This window comes from Phoxinus phoxinus (assembly GCF_949152265.1).
Source record: "Phoxinus phoxinus genome assembly, chromosome: 22".
Taxonomy (NCBI): Eukaryota; Metazoa; Chordata; class Actinopteri; order Cypriniformes; family Leuciscidae; genus Phoxinus; species Phoxinus phoxinus.
Window position 1 is genome coordinate 4,443,909 of NC_136897.1, and position 17,497 is coordinate 4,461,405.

The 17,497-nt window shown below is 37.6% G+C and overlaps 1 protein-coding gene across 1 annotated transcript; it reads right to left on the reverse strand.

The window, feature by feature from the left end:
* Window positions 1-16: 16 nt before the first annotated feature.
* On the reverse strand, window positions 17-14,458 carry mcrs1 (microspherule protein 1). Its single transcript, XM_079597511.1, has 15 exons — window positions 14,128-14,458; window positions 13,842-13,893; window positions 13,285-13,447; window positions 13,061-13,199; window positions 11,785-11,949; window positions 11,598-11,707; window positions 9,220-9,328; window positions 8,964-9,102; window positions 8,804-8,879; window positions 6,770-6,798; window positions 6,570-6,662; window positions 5,103-5,185; window positions 4,158-4,245; window positions 1,466-1,593; window positions 17-415 (listed from the first exon to the last, which is right to left on the reverse strand). The coding sequence occupies exons 2-15, from the start codon at window positions 13,849-13,851 to the stop codon at window positions 329-331; spliced, it is 1,419 nt and encodes a 472-aa protein (XP_079453637.1). The 5' UTR covers window positions 13,852-13,893; window positions 14,128-14,458; the 3' UTR covers window positions 17-328.
* Between the last annotated feature and the right edge of the window lie 3,039 nt (window positions 14,459-17,497).

Consider the following 17,497-nt stretch of genomic DNA (forward strand, 5'->3'; position numbering starts at 1 on the left):
CTTTGATTAGACAATACAAGGCTACTGAGTTTTTAATTATAAACAAACAAACAAAAATGTACAGGTCAAAACACTGAATTGAAAAAGGATCACTTATACAAATAACAGCAATTCTATCTCTCTCACACACACACACACACACACACTCAGTTCTTTCAGTTCAAATGTGCCTTGAATAATAGGCATATAAAATCTCCAAATGATCCTCCGATGTGAACTCCAGGTCCCGGCTCCGAGAGCCGTATAATCGTGTGCTGGAGGTCTTCAGTTAGGACTCTACGCAGAGATAATGATAGGACTGAATGGCGTTTGACAGCGGACTTCAGCATCACGGCTGGTTCATCTTGGCAGCTTCAGCTTTAATGAGAGAGATCAACTCCTGATTGATCAGGAACACAAAGCGAAGACCTGCAATCTGGACAAAAACACACACAGATGTGCTTTATTGAGCATGTTTCTTATGCAATAACAGTATCACATAAGATGATAACACTTTTTTTTTTAAATGGCAACATTTTTAGAGTCAATCATATTTATTCATTAATGTCATTTCAACAGTTAGATCCTCAATAATATACACATCTTGTTAACCAGCTATAAAAACTATATGACATTGTTTTTATTGACAAAGAGATATGAATCCCTCTAGTTTTTCACAATTGCTGAAAGCAAGGCAAAATCAACTAAATATACCCCCCCCCCCCATCCCATTGATTCTGCCCCATTCGTCAATTTATCGCATAATATTCAAAAAAATCAAAAGGTCTCACAAAAAATTAAATAATAATGATCTAAATTGAACTATCCCTAATCTAATGAAAGTTTTAAAGCATTATTTTATAAGCACATCAAACTTGTCACTTTGCGCTGTATGAATTATTTTTATTTCAGTTTTTTCTAATTATTCAACATATGATTAGTTACCTGATATTCAGATTCTGAAATATGCATCAGTAAATGTATTTTGTGTTTGAACACATTTACTGACGCATATTTAAGAATCTGAATATTTTTAAAGTTTGAAATATGCATCAGTAAATGGATTTTGTGTTTGAAATGTAATAATCATGTTAGTTGACCAGTAAGTTATAACGAGCGCTGCCATGTTTGTGTAAATGCAACGTCAGAGCCGGTCGGATTCTCAACACGTAATATCGTCCACTTCACCCCAAAGACATGAAAGTGAGTGGCTGGTCAACTGGGAGAAGAATAGAGTAAACTTTAGTGACCTACACAACGCGTGATTGATGTGAATAAAACAAGTTTTTTTATATTTTTTATATTATGGCTGCTTTTAAAGATACAAGTGTGTATTTTTACAAACTACGAATCCTTTTAATAGTACTTCCGTTTATTTAAACACCTGAAACAATAGTCATTTATATACCGTGTGTGTCAATGAGGTAAATCACTCATTTTAACAGCTGTAATTTTGCGACTCAGATGCAAGTGTGTCCCTCCATACCTCCATCACAGAGTTGTTATTGAGTTTCCACTTGTTTCCAGATAAAACTGGTCGTCCATCGATGTAAATGGGTCTCCGCCCTTCATTAGCGATGAAGAAATCTCCATTGTTTTTCAGTTTAATGATCCCTGGTGTTAAAGAACAAACATTATTTCATTTATTATAGTGTTCACTTAACTCAATGCCACACAAAAGTCCCGGTGATCATAATTCAAAGCATCAAAATTACATGAAATGTCTGAGACATTAAACACTGGCTGAAATGATCACGTGCTTCAATGTAAACTCACAGCTGACATCAAAAAAGCTATGGAAAGCATGGACTATGGACTAAGTTAAACATTTCTGATTCAGACATGGCTGATGTTTTACAAGGATAACAGTGAATAGAAACATTTGGCATAACTTAAACGGGATGCTGTAAAGGATAGCCAGTGGCCATGTGACACTTAAAGCTTAAAGAAAGTGCACTTCAATGTGTGCTGAAAAGTAGTCATTAAGCGTGTATTCACACCTGCCTTGTTTGGTTCGATTGAATCAAACTCAAGTTCGTTTCCCCCCTTGGTGCGGATCTTTTGGGCAGGTGTGATACAGCAAACGCACTCGGTTGCGGACCAAACAACTGAACCGAGACCCAGCTGAAGAGGTGGTCACGGTACGGTTCCAGACGAACTCTGGTACGGTTCGTTTATGGTGTGAACATGAACCGACCCAATTGACCCTTCGCAGGGAGCTTGATTGACAGGTGATCTGACCAATCATACCTTGCCAATACGCCATTTTGTCTGTCAAAGCAGTCAGGAGAGTTAGTAGATTAACATGGGAGGATTTGATCTTGAGAAGCGGAGTGTACTGACGCCTTTCCACGGTTAAAACAACATTCCTTCTGATGTTCATTCATGTTTATTTGATGCTATAAATGAACTAGAAGGAAGAGATGATCGGTTCACGAGCAGCTTTAACTGAGGCTCTACAGCGATCTGTCAGACACATTAAAGAGCCACAAAACGGTATTTATTGTTTACATTTCTTTTTAAAAATGACCAAATTTGAAAGGTGAGACTTTGTTTAATATGTTAAATATCAAAAGTAACCGAAAAGTAAGCTGGTCTGTCCTGTCTATCAGTGTGTTGTCAGTGTCTTCTCTGCTCCGCGATGTATTTTTCACTGCGTGAGAACATGGTGTGACGTGAGAGCGGCGTAGCTTGTCGGACATAGCGACAGTAACTAAGGGGGGCGGGTCTTTTTTGACAGGGTCAGATTTTTACTATGTAATTTGGGGTGATGAAATGCCTACATTAGTGTTGCAACGGATCGCAGTTGATCTGTCATCCGTGTACGGACCAGCTGCCCTACTGTTCGGCACGCATGTGATTAGCAAATTAATTACTAAATTTAACCATCAGACTGAAAGTTTATCATTTGTACGTGTTTTGTCTTGCCAATTTACACATTCAAACTATTTTAAATGCAGAAGAGGCGAAAACTTGCGTTATCTGTGACCACAACCGCACACACCCTAAGCGCGCCCTCGCAGAGAGAGAGAGAGAGAGAGAGGGAGAGAGAGGGAGAGAGAGGGAGAGAGAGAGAGAGAGAGAGCGAGACAGAGAGAGAGAGGGAGAGAGAGGGAGAGAGAGAGAGAGAGGGGGAGAGAGAGAGAGAGAGAGAGGGAGAGAGAGAGGGAGAGGGAGAGGGAGGGAGAGGGAGGGAGAGGGAGAGGGAGAGAGAGAGGGAGGGAGAGGGAGAGAGGAAATCCTCTTTTGCATTTCCTTAAGACTTGTCTTAAATTCTCTGCAAGTATTCTGTAATGTCATAGTTGAAAAAGAAACCAGATGTTCCCTCAGATGCAGTCCGAGCAGAAACCCAATATTTCTACTGTTGTCTGTGTCAATAATGTTAACAAAACAACAAAATACAGATTTAACAAAGATGAACCTATGTATTTAATTTCTACAGTGAACAAATAGTGTTATTTAGGCTTAATTATTCATTTCTGTACCGGAATTAGACTTTGTAACTTTAATATTTCGTATTCATCTCATGCTTGTAATTTGTTCTTATTTTATTACTGACTGTTCACTTGTTTTTAATAATGTTAGAACTTCATCAGTGAAGAGCATGCTTTCTCCGCCAGAACCGTCTTGCTGAACCTTCGTCTTCGCAAAATCCTAATTACAACATCGTATAGATCACATTGTATCATATGATGCTCATAAGTTTCTTCATATTGTGTTACTAGCTGATAACACCAAATCAGTAAAAGAATAAAAATTGGATTCCATAAATTGCCTGTTTTTGCATTTCCTGCTTTTTCCTGCTTAAGAATGTCTGTCCAATGAATGGATGACGTTTGCACACATGTGGTTTTGTTTACAAATATTAGTTCACTTAAAAAAGGGCAGTGTGAAAGCAAACCACACAAAAAAAACAAACAAAAAAAAGTCAACATTGTATTTGATCCGGACCAAAGGAAGTGAACTAGCGGACTTTCCTGGTGTGAATACACCCCAAGTCACCTAATCACATAATTCCCTCTCTTTTAAAAAAAAGTTACAAAAGTGTTGTTGTAATAGTTTAGTGAATACGTTGTATAAGTTTAGTGGTGCAAAGCTATATTTAGCATCCAGGAGCAGGACTGAACACATACAGTTCAATCATGAATGTCATGAATAAAGATGTTGAATCGTCTAACCCTGTTTTCTGGAGATCTTCCACGCAGGTCCCTCCAAAGACAGATCCACGTCTATCTGCTTGTCTTTAGTAGCACGACCCAGTGTGATCTGAAACATGTCAATAGAGTTTGTTACTGGTCGCTTGTGGGTGAACTGTTCCTTTAAAAACACCTCACACTGCATTAGATGACTAAATATCAAGTCACTTTAAAAAAGATAGCACAAAAACACATTTCAAGTCAAGCATTTGACAAAAAGAAGTTTGATGGTTTTTAAAACAATAGATATAGCACAAGTTAGTTCTGAGAAAAGCTTGTACAGCAATAGATAGAATAGAGGATATTTTGGTAGCACTTTATTTTACAGTCCCGTTCTCCATTTACATACAATGTACTTTACTATAGTAATTAATCACAATACCAGTGCAAACACTACATATTAAACCAGAACCCTAAACTTATGCAGTTACTTTACATTACTCAGAACTTTCTTGCGCAATTATTATTATGTAGTCGTGTAGACTGAGACACTATCAAGTCAAGTCACCTTCATTTATATAGCGCTTTTAACAATATAGATTGTATCAAAGCAGCTTTACAGTGATAATAGGAAATTAAAATAACAGCTATTGTTTTCGATCCGGCCGCTCATTTGCATAAAACAGTGCCTGATGTCTTGAGAACGCAAACCGTGAAATAAGCTCCAAGGTACAAGCCTTGTATAATACAGATACAAAATGTATAATACAGATTTTTTTTTTTTTATCGCTTCCGCATAGCCACGTGAACCGTGAACTATCCCAACTAAAAAGAGGTTTGAGTCTCCTTTAAAGTCCAGGTACAAGTCAATGCACTGATTTGACATATACCGAAGGGATCACAGAAGGAAAATACATGTTTACCATTCATACACACTTGTCAAATGTCAAGGCACAGTATTCTTGTGTTTAGCAAATGTTCACTGACCTCTCTAGATCTCATCAGATATCTGACCATTCGTCCACGTAAAGCTGCCAGCGTCTGGTTATCAAAGTCTGGTGAATTCATGCCTGAAATAATGACATCACACAATCACTTAAAGGATAATTCCGGTATTTAACACCTTGAGTCTATATTGTAGTTTGTTTTGGATGAACAAGAGTGGTGGACAACATTTTTTTGACAATGGTTCCTCTCTCGAGTTTTTGACTATAAAAGAATTGGCCATGGACCCATTTAACATTGGAGTCAATGTGCATGTCCGAAAATATTCGTCATTTTGTAAAATCCCATTGAATTCTGTTGAAGGACTGAGTGCTCGAAAATGACGAATAAAACACGACAGAAACTGTATTTCGCAACACTTTTTGTTTCTGGAACATCAACTAACATCACTAATCACTCGGTGAGTTTAACAGTTTTGTAAACGAACATTATTGGCTGTTTTAATGACATTTTCGGACATGCACATTGACTCCAATGTTAAATGGGTCCATGGCCAATTCTTTTATAGTCAAAAACTCGAGAGAGGAACCATTGTCAAAAAAATGTTGTCCACCACTCTTGTTCATCCAAAACAAACTACAATATAGACTCAAGGTGTTAAATACCGGAATTATCCTTTAAGTGATCAACATTCATCTCATAACCTGGGGTGACCAAACGTCCACTTTTTACGTACTGTCCGGGGGCGTGTTTATAAATTCATGAAAATGTCCGGTTTTCACTGTTTTTCATGGGACCATTAAGCGTGTACTTTAAATTGACTGGCGTTTGCCTTTGCACACAAAATATATGAAACTGGCTTCGGCTTCGCCCTGTCTTGTTATAATCAGCGTGTTCCTCAATCCGCAGCGGCTCCAAGCAGAGAGCACGTCAGAAAACTGAGGCCTGTGTGTGTGTGGGTGTTCATCTCAGCCTCATTGGTCTGTCACTGCTCGTCAATGTCAAAGTAGGCGGACTTTATGTTCACAGAGTTTTAGCAGCGCTAAATGCTAGATGCTTCAGTTTACGGTCAACTGTGAGATAAGATGTAAGTAGCTAACAGCGTTAAAAAAAAGCCCAAATGTAAATTCACAGATGATTTACAGAGAAAATTCCTGTGTAAAGCAGAATGCATGACCTGCAAAGCTGGCACATACGACAGTGTCAAATAAAGGTGCTAGCGACCCAGAAGCCCACATAAGGAAAGTATAGGCAGAGAACATCAGGAGGATTGATTTTTTTTTTACTTAAATAGTGTAGTAGATTTTTATTTTATTTTAACCTATGGCCATGAAAATAAACAGTGTCATGTAAAAGGTGTTAAAAGCTAAACTATTTAAAATATATATATTATTCTATTGTTACGGGCCAAACATTGAATGGAAAGGATGTATTACTTTATGTACTAAAGCACAATAACATAGTTGTAAGGTTGTGAATGCATTTGTCAAGTATTTTTTTCATTCTGACCTGTGATGCTGTCCACTAACACCTGCCAGCGAGGAAGTTCCTGCTCCAGTTGTCTGATCTCACGCTTCTGATGTCTGTCTGCAATCATGAGCTCTATAAGACATGCAACATAACATATCATAGACAGCCACAGGAGAGAGCATTCAAACAACTACACTGACACACATTAAAAACAACAAGAGGCTGTATGAATAACTCACCATGCTCCAGGACTTCATCTCTGCTGTCCCTGATGAACATGAGAAATGATCAGAACCAGAGTCACACATGATTATCACAAAAGGCTGCAAGCTAGTCAATGAAGCAACACATTATGAACCAGTCTGCAGGCCAAAACCTTGCATTTTAGCACTTCCAGCTCCAGCGTTCTGAAGTCAATGGGTTTTTGGTTAAATGCCTGAAAAAAGGTCTGAGGTGAACACAAGCTCAAGATCATTTCAAATTGTATTCTAATACCCTCTTTGTGATTTGTTTTTAAAGCTTTCACATCAACAAACCAAACAGATAAACTCATCATACACACTAGTCCACTTTTACATCCTCGGTGTGTTTATAATCGCACTCTTACCAACCATTATAACTCAAACTTTCAGGGAAAAACTTTTTTAAATAAACAGTTGTCAAAAGCTTGTCGTTGAAGTCAAGCGACCATATTGTAGTTCGTTTATAGCCTACATTCGGCTTTTTACTTCTGTTTAGGTTTCCAAATTAAAATTGTGTTCATTTGAGAAGAAGATTATCATCATGAGCAAAATGTGTAAGAATCATAAACTTTCGTTAGTCACAGAGCTTATTCCTGCAATAATCCAAAAGCTAATAGGAAAAATCCTATCGGTTTTTGTCGAGATAAACCAGGGCGATGCAAACTTATGGGTTGGCCTACAAAAATACATCATCACTGCAGCGCTATATTAGGAACTAATGTTATGTTTACTTTTGAAAAGCACAAGGTGTAAAATACTTAAATGTGCAAAGCGGAATATGCTAAAACCCAAAGTACACTTCTCTTTTTAGGCACCTGCTAGGGTCTAAATGTGCATTACGCAAAAATCTCGTCATCAGTACAGTACGCACATACCGTAAACATGAATGAGAGATTGTGCAAAGAGGTTAGAAAGTAGGGGTGCACGATATTGACAAAATGTGATATTGCGATATCGATATTCATTTCGATATTTCAATTCTGATCGCTCAAACCACTTCTGGAGGTTTGAGAGTTGTACAAATTCGGCTACTTTCTATTAGGGGTGCACGATATATCGAATCAATATCGTTATCGCGATATCACGTTGCCCGATATTATATCGAAAGTCTTTGCGATAATTGTGCGATATTTTGTTTATTATGAGTCCGACATGCACCTCTCGAAAAACACACGTCACTTGGTAGCGTTGCATTTCCCCCCTGGTAAATGGAATCGTTTTGATAAATCAGAGAGCTATCCGATCTGAGAAAACACATTAAGCGGCCAGCTGGCCTGATGTTTATACTTGTGCGCTGGTGTGTGCGTCGAGCCGGCAAGTGTGTGTGTGTGGGGACTGTGTGGTAGAGCGAGGGAGAAGTGAGAGAGTGACAGCGATTAGCTTTGGAGCGAGTAGCGAACTAGAGTCATATTGAGAGAAACAAAGTGTCTTCTTTCTGACCACTGTGGGAAATCTGTAGCATGAAAAGTTAACCCTCTCCTTGATTGCATGTTGTTTATGGAGAAGGAGAACCGGGAAATGAGTCGGGGGGGGGGGATGCAAAGCTACCAAGTGACGTGTATTTTTCGAGAGGTGCATGTCGGACGCATAATAAACAAAATATCGCAAAATTATCGCAAAGACTTTCGAGATAATATCGGGCAACGTGATATCGCGATAACGATATTGATTCGATATATCGTGCAGCCCTAATAGAAAGTAGCCGTATTTGTACAACTCTAGCCTAAAAGATTATAAAGCTGTGCATATGGGTTATAATTCATGATACGGGTTATAATTCGACCATTGTGTAGACAGAGTGCAAACGGCTGTGTGCACATCTAATGGAGAATACTTAGAAAGGCTATGCGTACAACTGTGCATGTGTGCTAGCATGCATGTGAAAAAGGAAGTATACTTTGTGTAACAGCTTTCTGCTGGCTTTAATTTGCAAACTGGAGGAATAAGTGTTACTGTGAAGTATTATTTGTCAGTAAACTCAAAACACATGATGGTGTATTGTCAGGTGAGATGATAAAATGGTTCCCTTACTTGAGTTTGGCGTCATCAACCACCTGCTCTGCATCAGAGAAGTTCAGCACTTGCTCTCCTTTAGGCAGAGGTTGAACTAGAAACAAATCAGACAAAATTAAATGACAGCGATCAGCACAAGCAGGATCATCAGACCGAGTGACATTTAACAGCATCTCACCGCTCTGATCCTCCAGTAAATAATACTGCTTCAGCAGCTGCCAGTGCACCAGCAGATTCTTAGCAGTGCGTGATGGGTAAAACACATTTGGGTGCTTGTTCAGCAAATCCTGAAACACCTCCAGCTTAGGCTGACTGCTCTACTCACAAACATGAGGCAAGGGTCAATTACATTTGAAGTAAACAGAACAGAAGAGATACATTTAAAACAATGATAAAAATTGATAAAATTAAAATGTTTTCTGTGATTTGCTCACAGAGATGATCTTGGCGAGCAGGGCTTCCTCTGTCTGGCTGAAGAGAGCTTTACTCTGGATAGCAGCGATGGCCTCTGGGTGAAGCTGTCTCATGGCCTGCCACGCCAACCTGAGGAACAGACAAAACCCTTACAAAATGGACATTCAGATTCTAAGATAAAGTAACGAGTAAATAACTAAATAAAAACAAAAACAAAAACATATCATTCCAACCCCTTCCAGACACAAACAAAACCTGAAGACTGTTTTACATCCAAAGCGGTAAAGACTCACTGGAGGGAAAGTTCATCTGTGTAGGATCTAATGATTCTTAATAGCAACCTCTGTGTCAGTGTCTGTGTCTGTGTGTGTGTGTGTGTGTGTGTGTGTGTGTGTGTGTGTGTGTGTGTGTGTGTGTGTGTGTGTGTGTGTGTGTGTGTACCACTGGCATGCTTGCGCGCACGCAGACTCAGAGGTCAAAGTTCTAAATAGTTCAACTTTTGCCACTGCGCTCTGTGATGATTAACAGTGCGGCTAATAGAAACGGGGCATCCAAACTAGCATATAGAACCCCGCTAAAAGTTTTGAAAACTCCGCCTACTTTGCTCTGGCGTAGCGCAGCGCAAATCGTGTTGTATCTGAAGTAGGGCTGGGCGATATATCGCATGACATTGTTAGGCGCATCTCGTCAGTAAAGCCGGTTCCTTGATTAGTAGTAAATCGCCATCACCTGCTTTCAGATGTAGCGGCATTAACTACACAGAGCCGGAGTTAACTGACAAGCTGAGCCATATCGCATTAATTATCGCAGGCGATACGTCCGATTTACTACTAATCAAGGAACCGGCTTTACTGACGAGATGCGCCTAACAATGTCATGCGATATATCGGCCAGCCCTAATCTGAAGGGCAACGCTGAACCCAGCGCAGCGCAGCGCAGCGCAGCGCATTCCGCGTATTGTCTGAAAGACGCTTTAGGTGACAAGCCAGAATGGTTAGCAATTAAGGAAGCTTAATAAGACTTCATTAGTGGCTCTGCTTAATAGTCCCATTAAAATTTATGTCAAAAATATAAACAGAAATATAGTTATTTCTAACTTAAATTGTGGAAACAAATTAAGTTAGCTATATTTGAAAACAAATCGGACATTGGATAGCTTCAAAGAGCTATAGGACAATAGTTATACAATAATAATAATAATAATACATTAAATTTGTAAGCACTTTTCTAAATTCATGTGGAAAACATTCTTGAAATTATGTCGTTTTGTGGAAGCCATTAGGGTTTCAAAATAACAATCTTTATAATAGGGCTGTCAAACGATTAAAATATTTAATCGTGATTAATCGCATTAATGTCATAGTTAACTCGCGGTAAATCGCACATTTTTATCTATTCTAAATGTCTCTTGATTTCTTTTTGTTCCATTATTTTTTCTCATTTTAATGCTCTTATCAACATGGAAAAGTGGATCGGCTTGCATTGTGCAAATGTTTTTAATTGAAAACAACATAGGCTACTGTGTTCAATTTCACAGTAACATTCTCACTTGGAGCAAATAATCTCTCACACAATGTAACTGTCCATCAATAAAAGGGTGAAAGAAATACTGACGAGGTAACGTTACTGATGTTGACGAGTGGGCGTAGAAACGCATCAGCTGTGTGTGTGCTTGACCATCGAGTGGTTTTTCAGACTGGATGTGCCACGATGATAGCTCAGTTCACAACGACACAACACACAGATCACTTTGGTCTTGTCAATAGAACCATTTGGCAACTTTTTTAAAGTAAACTTTACATTCAGAATCTTATTGGCATCCATTTCGTCGTCTCGCGCTCATCATTCATTCACTCAAAACTTAACGTTAAAGGGGGTCGCACACCGGACGAGAAGCGCAGCGCCTCATATTTAAGATTCGAACACATTATTCTCTATGAGTGTACACACACCGGCGGCACCATTCTGCGTTTTTATTGATGGCCATAAACTGAGAAAGCGTGTGTCCGATGTGCGATACGAGTTGTACTAGACGCGGCTCTGCGCCATTCTCTTCTCGTCCACTCTTTGGCCGGTTCGCATCGCAAGCCCAAACAAGTGTGTGCGGCGCGCCTGTTGTTTTGTTTCTGGTCTAGCTAGATCCGCTGTGGTGTTGTAGTTTTAATAACGTTACTAGTTGTTGCAAAAGCATGTGAAAAAAACTACAAAGTTTGCTAGGCGTTAATCTCGCGATAAAAAAAATTGACGCCGTTAAAATGGGTTTGCGTTAATGCCGTTAATAACGCGTTAACTGACAGCCCTAGTTTATAACAATTTTTTTATTTTTATGAACTCTTCCTTTAATGTTTAAAACAGTGTCTTTAGCTATATAAGGATGATGCTTCGGTCAAAAACTCACTTTGATATGACCGGGTCATACAGCAGAGCGTACCAGCGCTCCTGGATCTCCCGCAGTGTGAAGCGACAGCTGAATTTCACCCCCAGATGAACTGACGTGAGATCTGTAGTCTGAACATAAAGTAAATGCACTTCAGTTCATCTCTGAACTAGTCAGCTTCTAAACGCACTCAAATCTGACAGCTGACCTGTAGGACAGCATTGATGAGCAGCAGGTCATCCGTGGGTTTCCAGCGGCCCAGGTCTTTGGTTATCTGTAACGGCTGCTTGTTTTTCTTCATTCGTTTGGACATTGATGAAGGAGTGATCACCATGGTGAGAGGAGGCGTCAGGGAGCTACCGGACTTTAAACCCTACGGTTCAGAGAGAACAACAACAAATCAAAGCACATTCAATGAAAATGAGTTTATCATCACAGACACTAAACAATTCCGTAAGAATTGAGAAAAACACAGTCACTGAATATAAACCTGTATTGACTGTATATATTGCACCTACTTTCAAAATAAATAAAGAGAACAGTATATAGTAAACAGTAAACAGAATGACATATAACATAATATAAATGATTCAATTATATAAAATAGAAAAGTAACACAAGACATGCTACAGCAGCCATGTAGGATATTTGTTGCCTGGGACAATTATTATCAGGAGCAGTTTAGGCTGTAATTGAAATTTTACCATTTACATATACATAAAAATTTCTCACATTCACATGGAATTATCATATGCGCACACAAACACACACAAACATGCCTTGGATATTCACATTTACTCTCTCACACACTTCCACTACGGCTCAGAAGTTTGGAATAAGAACATTTTTAATGTTTTTAAAAAGAAGTGTCTTATGCTCATCAAGGCTATGTTTATTTAATCAGACATACTGTATTAACAGTAATATTGAGAAATATTAATGCAATTTAAAGGACCTGTTTTATAATATGCTGATTTGATGCTCAATTCTTATAATTTATTGTTTCTTAGTTACGGTATTAATAATGATTCTTATTATTGTCAATGCTGAATAGTTTTTGCTGCTTAATATTTTTGTGGAAATTATGATACTTTGTTTTTCCAGGATTATTTAATGGATAGAAAGAACAGCATTTATTTCAAATCGATTGACATTTTGACATTATAAATGTCTCTATCACTTATGAACATTTTAATGCATCCTTGCAGAATCATATTTTTTTACATCTTACCCCAAACTTTTAAATGGTTTCGACAAAATTAAGGAACGGGACAACTGTTTTCAACAAACATAACAATCAGACATGTTTGTTGAGCAGACAATCATAATATTAGAATAATTTCTGTAGGGTCATGTGACACTGAAGAGTGGAGCAATGATGCTGAACAGCATCAGTTTAGTGATGCTTGACCAGAAAATGACACGATTAACCACAATCAAATATTCCGCAGAGTTGTATAATGACATACAGTAATCTTCATTACCTTCTTCTTGTCACTGGATGCGAGGTCACTCCCAGGGCATCTGATTGGCTCAATGACTGGCTGACCTTTGACCCGACTGGTAGATTTCGCGAGGCTACTCTCAACCAGTTCATCATCAAACTTCTTTCTCTTTATTGATCTACAATATAATGACAAGACACCTGTGATTTACAATGATATGTGGAGTAGCAGTAGTGAAGCAGCTCTCAAGAAGCTCTCTTGACCTGGAGGAGCTCCTGCGTTTGGGAATCATTCCCGGTCCACTGAAGGCCTGGGCGGCGGTTCTCTTCACACCGCTGGCCTCCTCGTCCTCAGACCTGCTCTGTGAAACCATCGGCCCGACTGACCCTCCTGCAGCCACGGCAGACGGGATGCCCGCCTTCACGTCTACAACACATCACATTATCAAACAGAACGCGTAAACACGCTGGGAGCGAGAATACAGAGTGATTATAGTAATTATTCTACACATCCAGTCAGCTTTTCAATATTGTAGATGCCACTGACCCCCCCACATATTTTTAAGAACCCAATTTACATTGTTTTTCTAGACTTTTCCACAGACCTTCTTTCACTCCACGAAACCCCTGAAAATATCTGATTATGAAATTTTTGTTAACAAAAAGGTGTCCTGTACCACAGCAGAATTACTGTACTATAGTAATCAGTAGCGTTATCTGCCCAACTGTATCTATTATTGATCCAGCAAACGTAATAAAAGATTAGTCTTATAACATATTAATGTTATTCTTCTGTTAATGTCATGTTCATGTTGTCTTACCTTTCTCCATGATCAGCTGATTAACACTCAGGAACCTAAAGAATCATGAATACTGAAAACAGACAGAGAAGAGTATGAACACCGGCCTACACAACAACAAACACTATTAATACAAGTGCATCGTTAGAAAGACACTATAATAAATCGCTTAATTATATGTTAGATGTGTATTATATAATTGAATTGCTTTGTAAGCTCCAACAGCGACAATTGTTGTATCAACCATGACACCAAAACAAGACATTTAGACATTAAAACTCGAGAATTCGGGCGATGTATGTTTTACCTTTAGAATGAGTATCGCTGCGCACTGACTCTGAATAATATAATATTATATAAATGTAAATATTACGCAATATGTTATTCTTATATTTGATAATCAAAAAAGAAGCAACGAGGCTAAGCTAACTGGAGCTTTCTGTGGAGTTTGGAGCGTTTCCGGGTTAGACCGGAAATGTCGTTCCAGAGAGCAACAACAAATCTCTGGCCAAAGTTACCAAACACTTGAAATAACGGCACTGATTGTGATACGTACAGGGTAAATGTAAGCTATTATTAATGGTGCTAAACTTTAGTGATAGGAGAAACAAAGCTTTTTGAATATTCTGAATCAACTGAACCAACGATTCACTCGAAGCGCTAAAAACACCACAGTTTAGCGGCACCTGCTGCTCAAAAGGGTGTAAATGCAACGAAAACTAATTTCAAACATGTATGATGAATCATTACATCTTGTACAAATCAATAGCAAATGTTTTCAAGAAAGCATAATCTATTAAATACATTCTACAAATAATTAAGTAGCATTAAATATTGAAGTTTCTGTCAAATTTGATTTCTTTTATCTATGATTGTTTTGTGTTTGTTAGGCAGGGGTTGGCAATCTACGTGGTAGTCTACATTAGAAGCAGTTAAATGTAATAAAATAGTCAAGCATAAATATTACAATTCATTAAATCGAATAAAATAAACCTATAGGCTACGATAAACTTGCTTGCCTTGTTCCACACCCATTTAATTAGAGGTGATGTCACATTTCATTGGGAATGGCAAACCTCTCACAGGTCTGTCAGTTTTTCTACAAAGCTAATAGCTCTGCCAGTTTGCTCAAGCTTCACCCAGTCATGTCTGAGAAGGGTGTCTATGGCCACACCAGGGACGGATTATGACTTGCAAAAGAGTATTTTGCTAAATATCTGTCTCATAGCCTATTAAATAATATATTTGTACTTATATCATTAAAAATGTGATAACATTATTATAAAAAAATGCAGTATATTTATTTGAGTTGTTATAATATAGTACCAGCTCACTGTATGTTTACAGCATTATTGAGAGATTGTTTCCTTGAGAAAAATGAACAAGTAGCTACTGTACCTGATATTTATCCACATTAATTGATGTAAACATTTTCACACGTTGTTACTAATCTTACTAATTTACAATCACAACAATACACTTATTGTGATGCACGTTTGCCTGCATGTTAACAGATACCCTGCAGTTTTTCGTAAAATAAGTTTTCTGTAAAATAAAAAATATTGTTATTATTTTCTAATTATTATATTGTTATATTTATTCTTAAATACTATATTATTTTTTTAAATATTGAAAGTGTTATTACAATAATAATGTTTCTTATTTAGCAATAATAAATAATAATCATATTAATATTATTCGTCATATTAATATATCAGCAAAACTCAATTTTTGTTAATTTTAACCAGAAAAAAAAATTGTGCAGCTCTAGAAGTTATGATGATCATGAATATTCAAACTGTTCTCACCTGAGGCCTCAATATCACCGTATGTTTTCATAATGAACTGAAAATATTTTTAAACTTCATAACATAAGAGGTCTTTAACTTTAACGTTGTGTTTTGTGCCATTTCTTTGGCAAAGTATCTGTCAAACAAACTAAATTCACTAGTCTAGTGGTAATGGGTATTACAATATGATTGGACCAGTCTTTTCAAGGGCTGTAGCTACTAAAATTTGGTTTGACCAGTAAAAAAAAAAAAAAAAAACTGCAATTCTCTAAACATGCTCTCTCTAGGCTCATTTTGTTGGGTCATTTATAATTTAGGCAACAACAACAAAAATTAAGCAATGTTTTAAAATGTAGTCTCACTTCAAATTAAGTTATGCTGTATACAGAGGTGGGTAGTAACGAAGTACATTTACTTCGTTACATTTACTTGAGTATTTTTTGGGAAAAATTGTACTTTTAAGAGTAGATTTAAATGTGGGTACTTTTTACTTTTACTCGAGTACATTTCTAATAAAAAAACGGTACTTTTACTTCGTTACGTTGAGCGATGTTCCTCTCGTTACTTTATTTTAATGCAATACGTGTTGTTAAATGCGTAGTTTATTCCAAGCGCGCTGTATCTTTTTTCTGGGCATGAGCGATGCTCAATTCACAAATGAATCACTCTTTTGAGTCGATTCTGTTCAAAGACTTCATCAAACAAGTGGGCAGATCTGTCTAAATCGGTTCGCGAATCAGTTTGTATGATCTGTTCAGTTTCCTGCACGCACTGAATCGCCTGAAGCGCTTTCAATTCACACTCGACTCGGAGTCGTAACAGGAAGATTTAAGAACATCAAGAGCGTTGGATGAAGTGGCTGTGGACCTACAGTAGGCTACAGTCAAGTGAACGCAAATCTGCAAATGCATAATTTTTGCCAGCGATGAAGATCTCTATTATCTTGCTGAGGACGATATATCCTGTGGAACGAATATCGTTCCACAGGACGATATTCGATTTAATTTCATTCAGGTAATACATTTTACAACCAAACAGATTATTACGATATGATAGCACTACTTCAAAGTATGACATTACCCGTTTTTTTTGGACATATACATTACTTTATACAATAAATACCATTGTCCACATATGAAATGAACACCCGCCATCCCGCGGTAATGTGTGTGTATTGCGCAGTCGCGTGCGAACTCAACTTGAAAACGAATGCCTTTGCCTGCCTTAGACACTGTTGACCAGTTTAAACATGCTTGCAGAAATATACATTTGATTACATTTAGGAGAACAGACAGAAGAAGATCCGTCGATGTGCGTTTGTGTTCAGATGTTCAGTAGCGGTCAGCGCGAGCACATGTGAAAAGTTTTAACTCTTTCTTCTCTGTGTCAATGTTTCCCTTTACATGCCTTTAAATGCAAAACTCTGCAGATACACTATATTTCGACATTGTCTAATAATCCAACTGTAGTTGTATAAGTTACTATTATACAAACCAAAGGACAGGCAATGATTTTCGGGCTACAGATGGCAGAAAATAATGCTTGTCTCTTCTGTTTTTGTGGCAAAGATAGCCTATCTAATTATGATAATAATAGTCATTTAAATAAAAAATATCTAAATAATATTATGTTTTATATATATATCATAGTATATATAGGCCTATGATCCGAAGTAACTAACTATAGCTACTTGAGTAGTTTTCTCATTGGATACTTTTCTCATTGGATACTAATTATGATAATAATAGTCATTTAAATAAAAAATATCTAAATAATATCATGTTTTATATATATATCATATATATCGGCCTATGATCCGAAGTAACTAGTAACTAACTACTTGAGTAGTTTTCTCATTGGATACTTTTTTACTCTTACTCAAGTAAC

What these genes read in the sequence shown, in the direction of transcription:
- mcrs1 (XM_079597511.1), bottom strand. An exon ending in TATGACCCGGTCATATCAAA is followed by an intron (nt 9,329 to 11,597) that starts GTGAGTTTTTGA and finishes TCTGTTCCTCAG; the next exon opens with GTTGGCGTGGCAGGCCATGA. An exon ending in ATAACAACTCTGTGATGGAG is followed by an intron (nt 416 to 1,465) that starts GTATGGAGGGAC and finishes GTTTTTGTCCAG; the next exon opens with ATTGCAGGTCTTCGCTTTGT.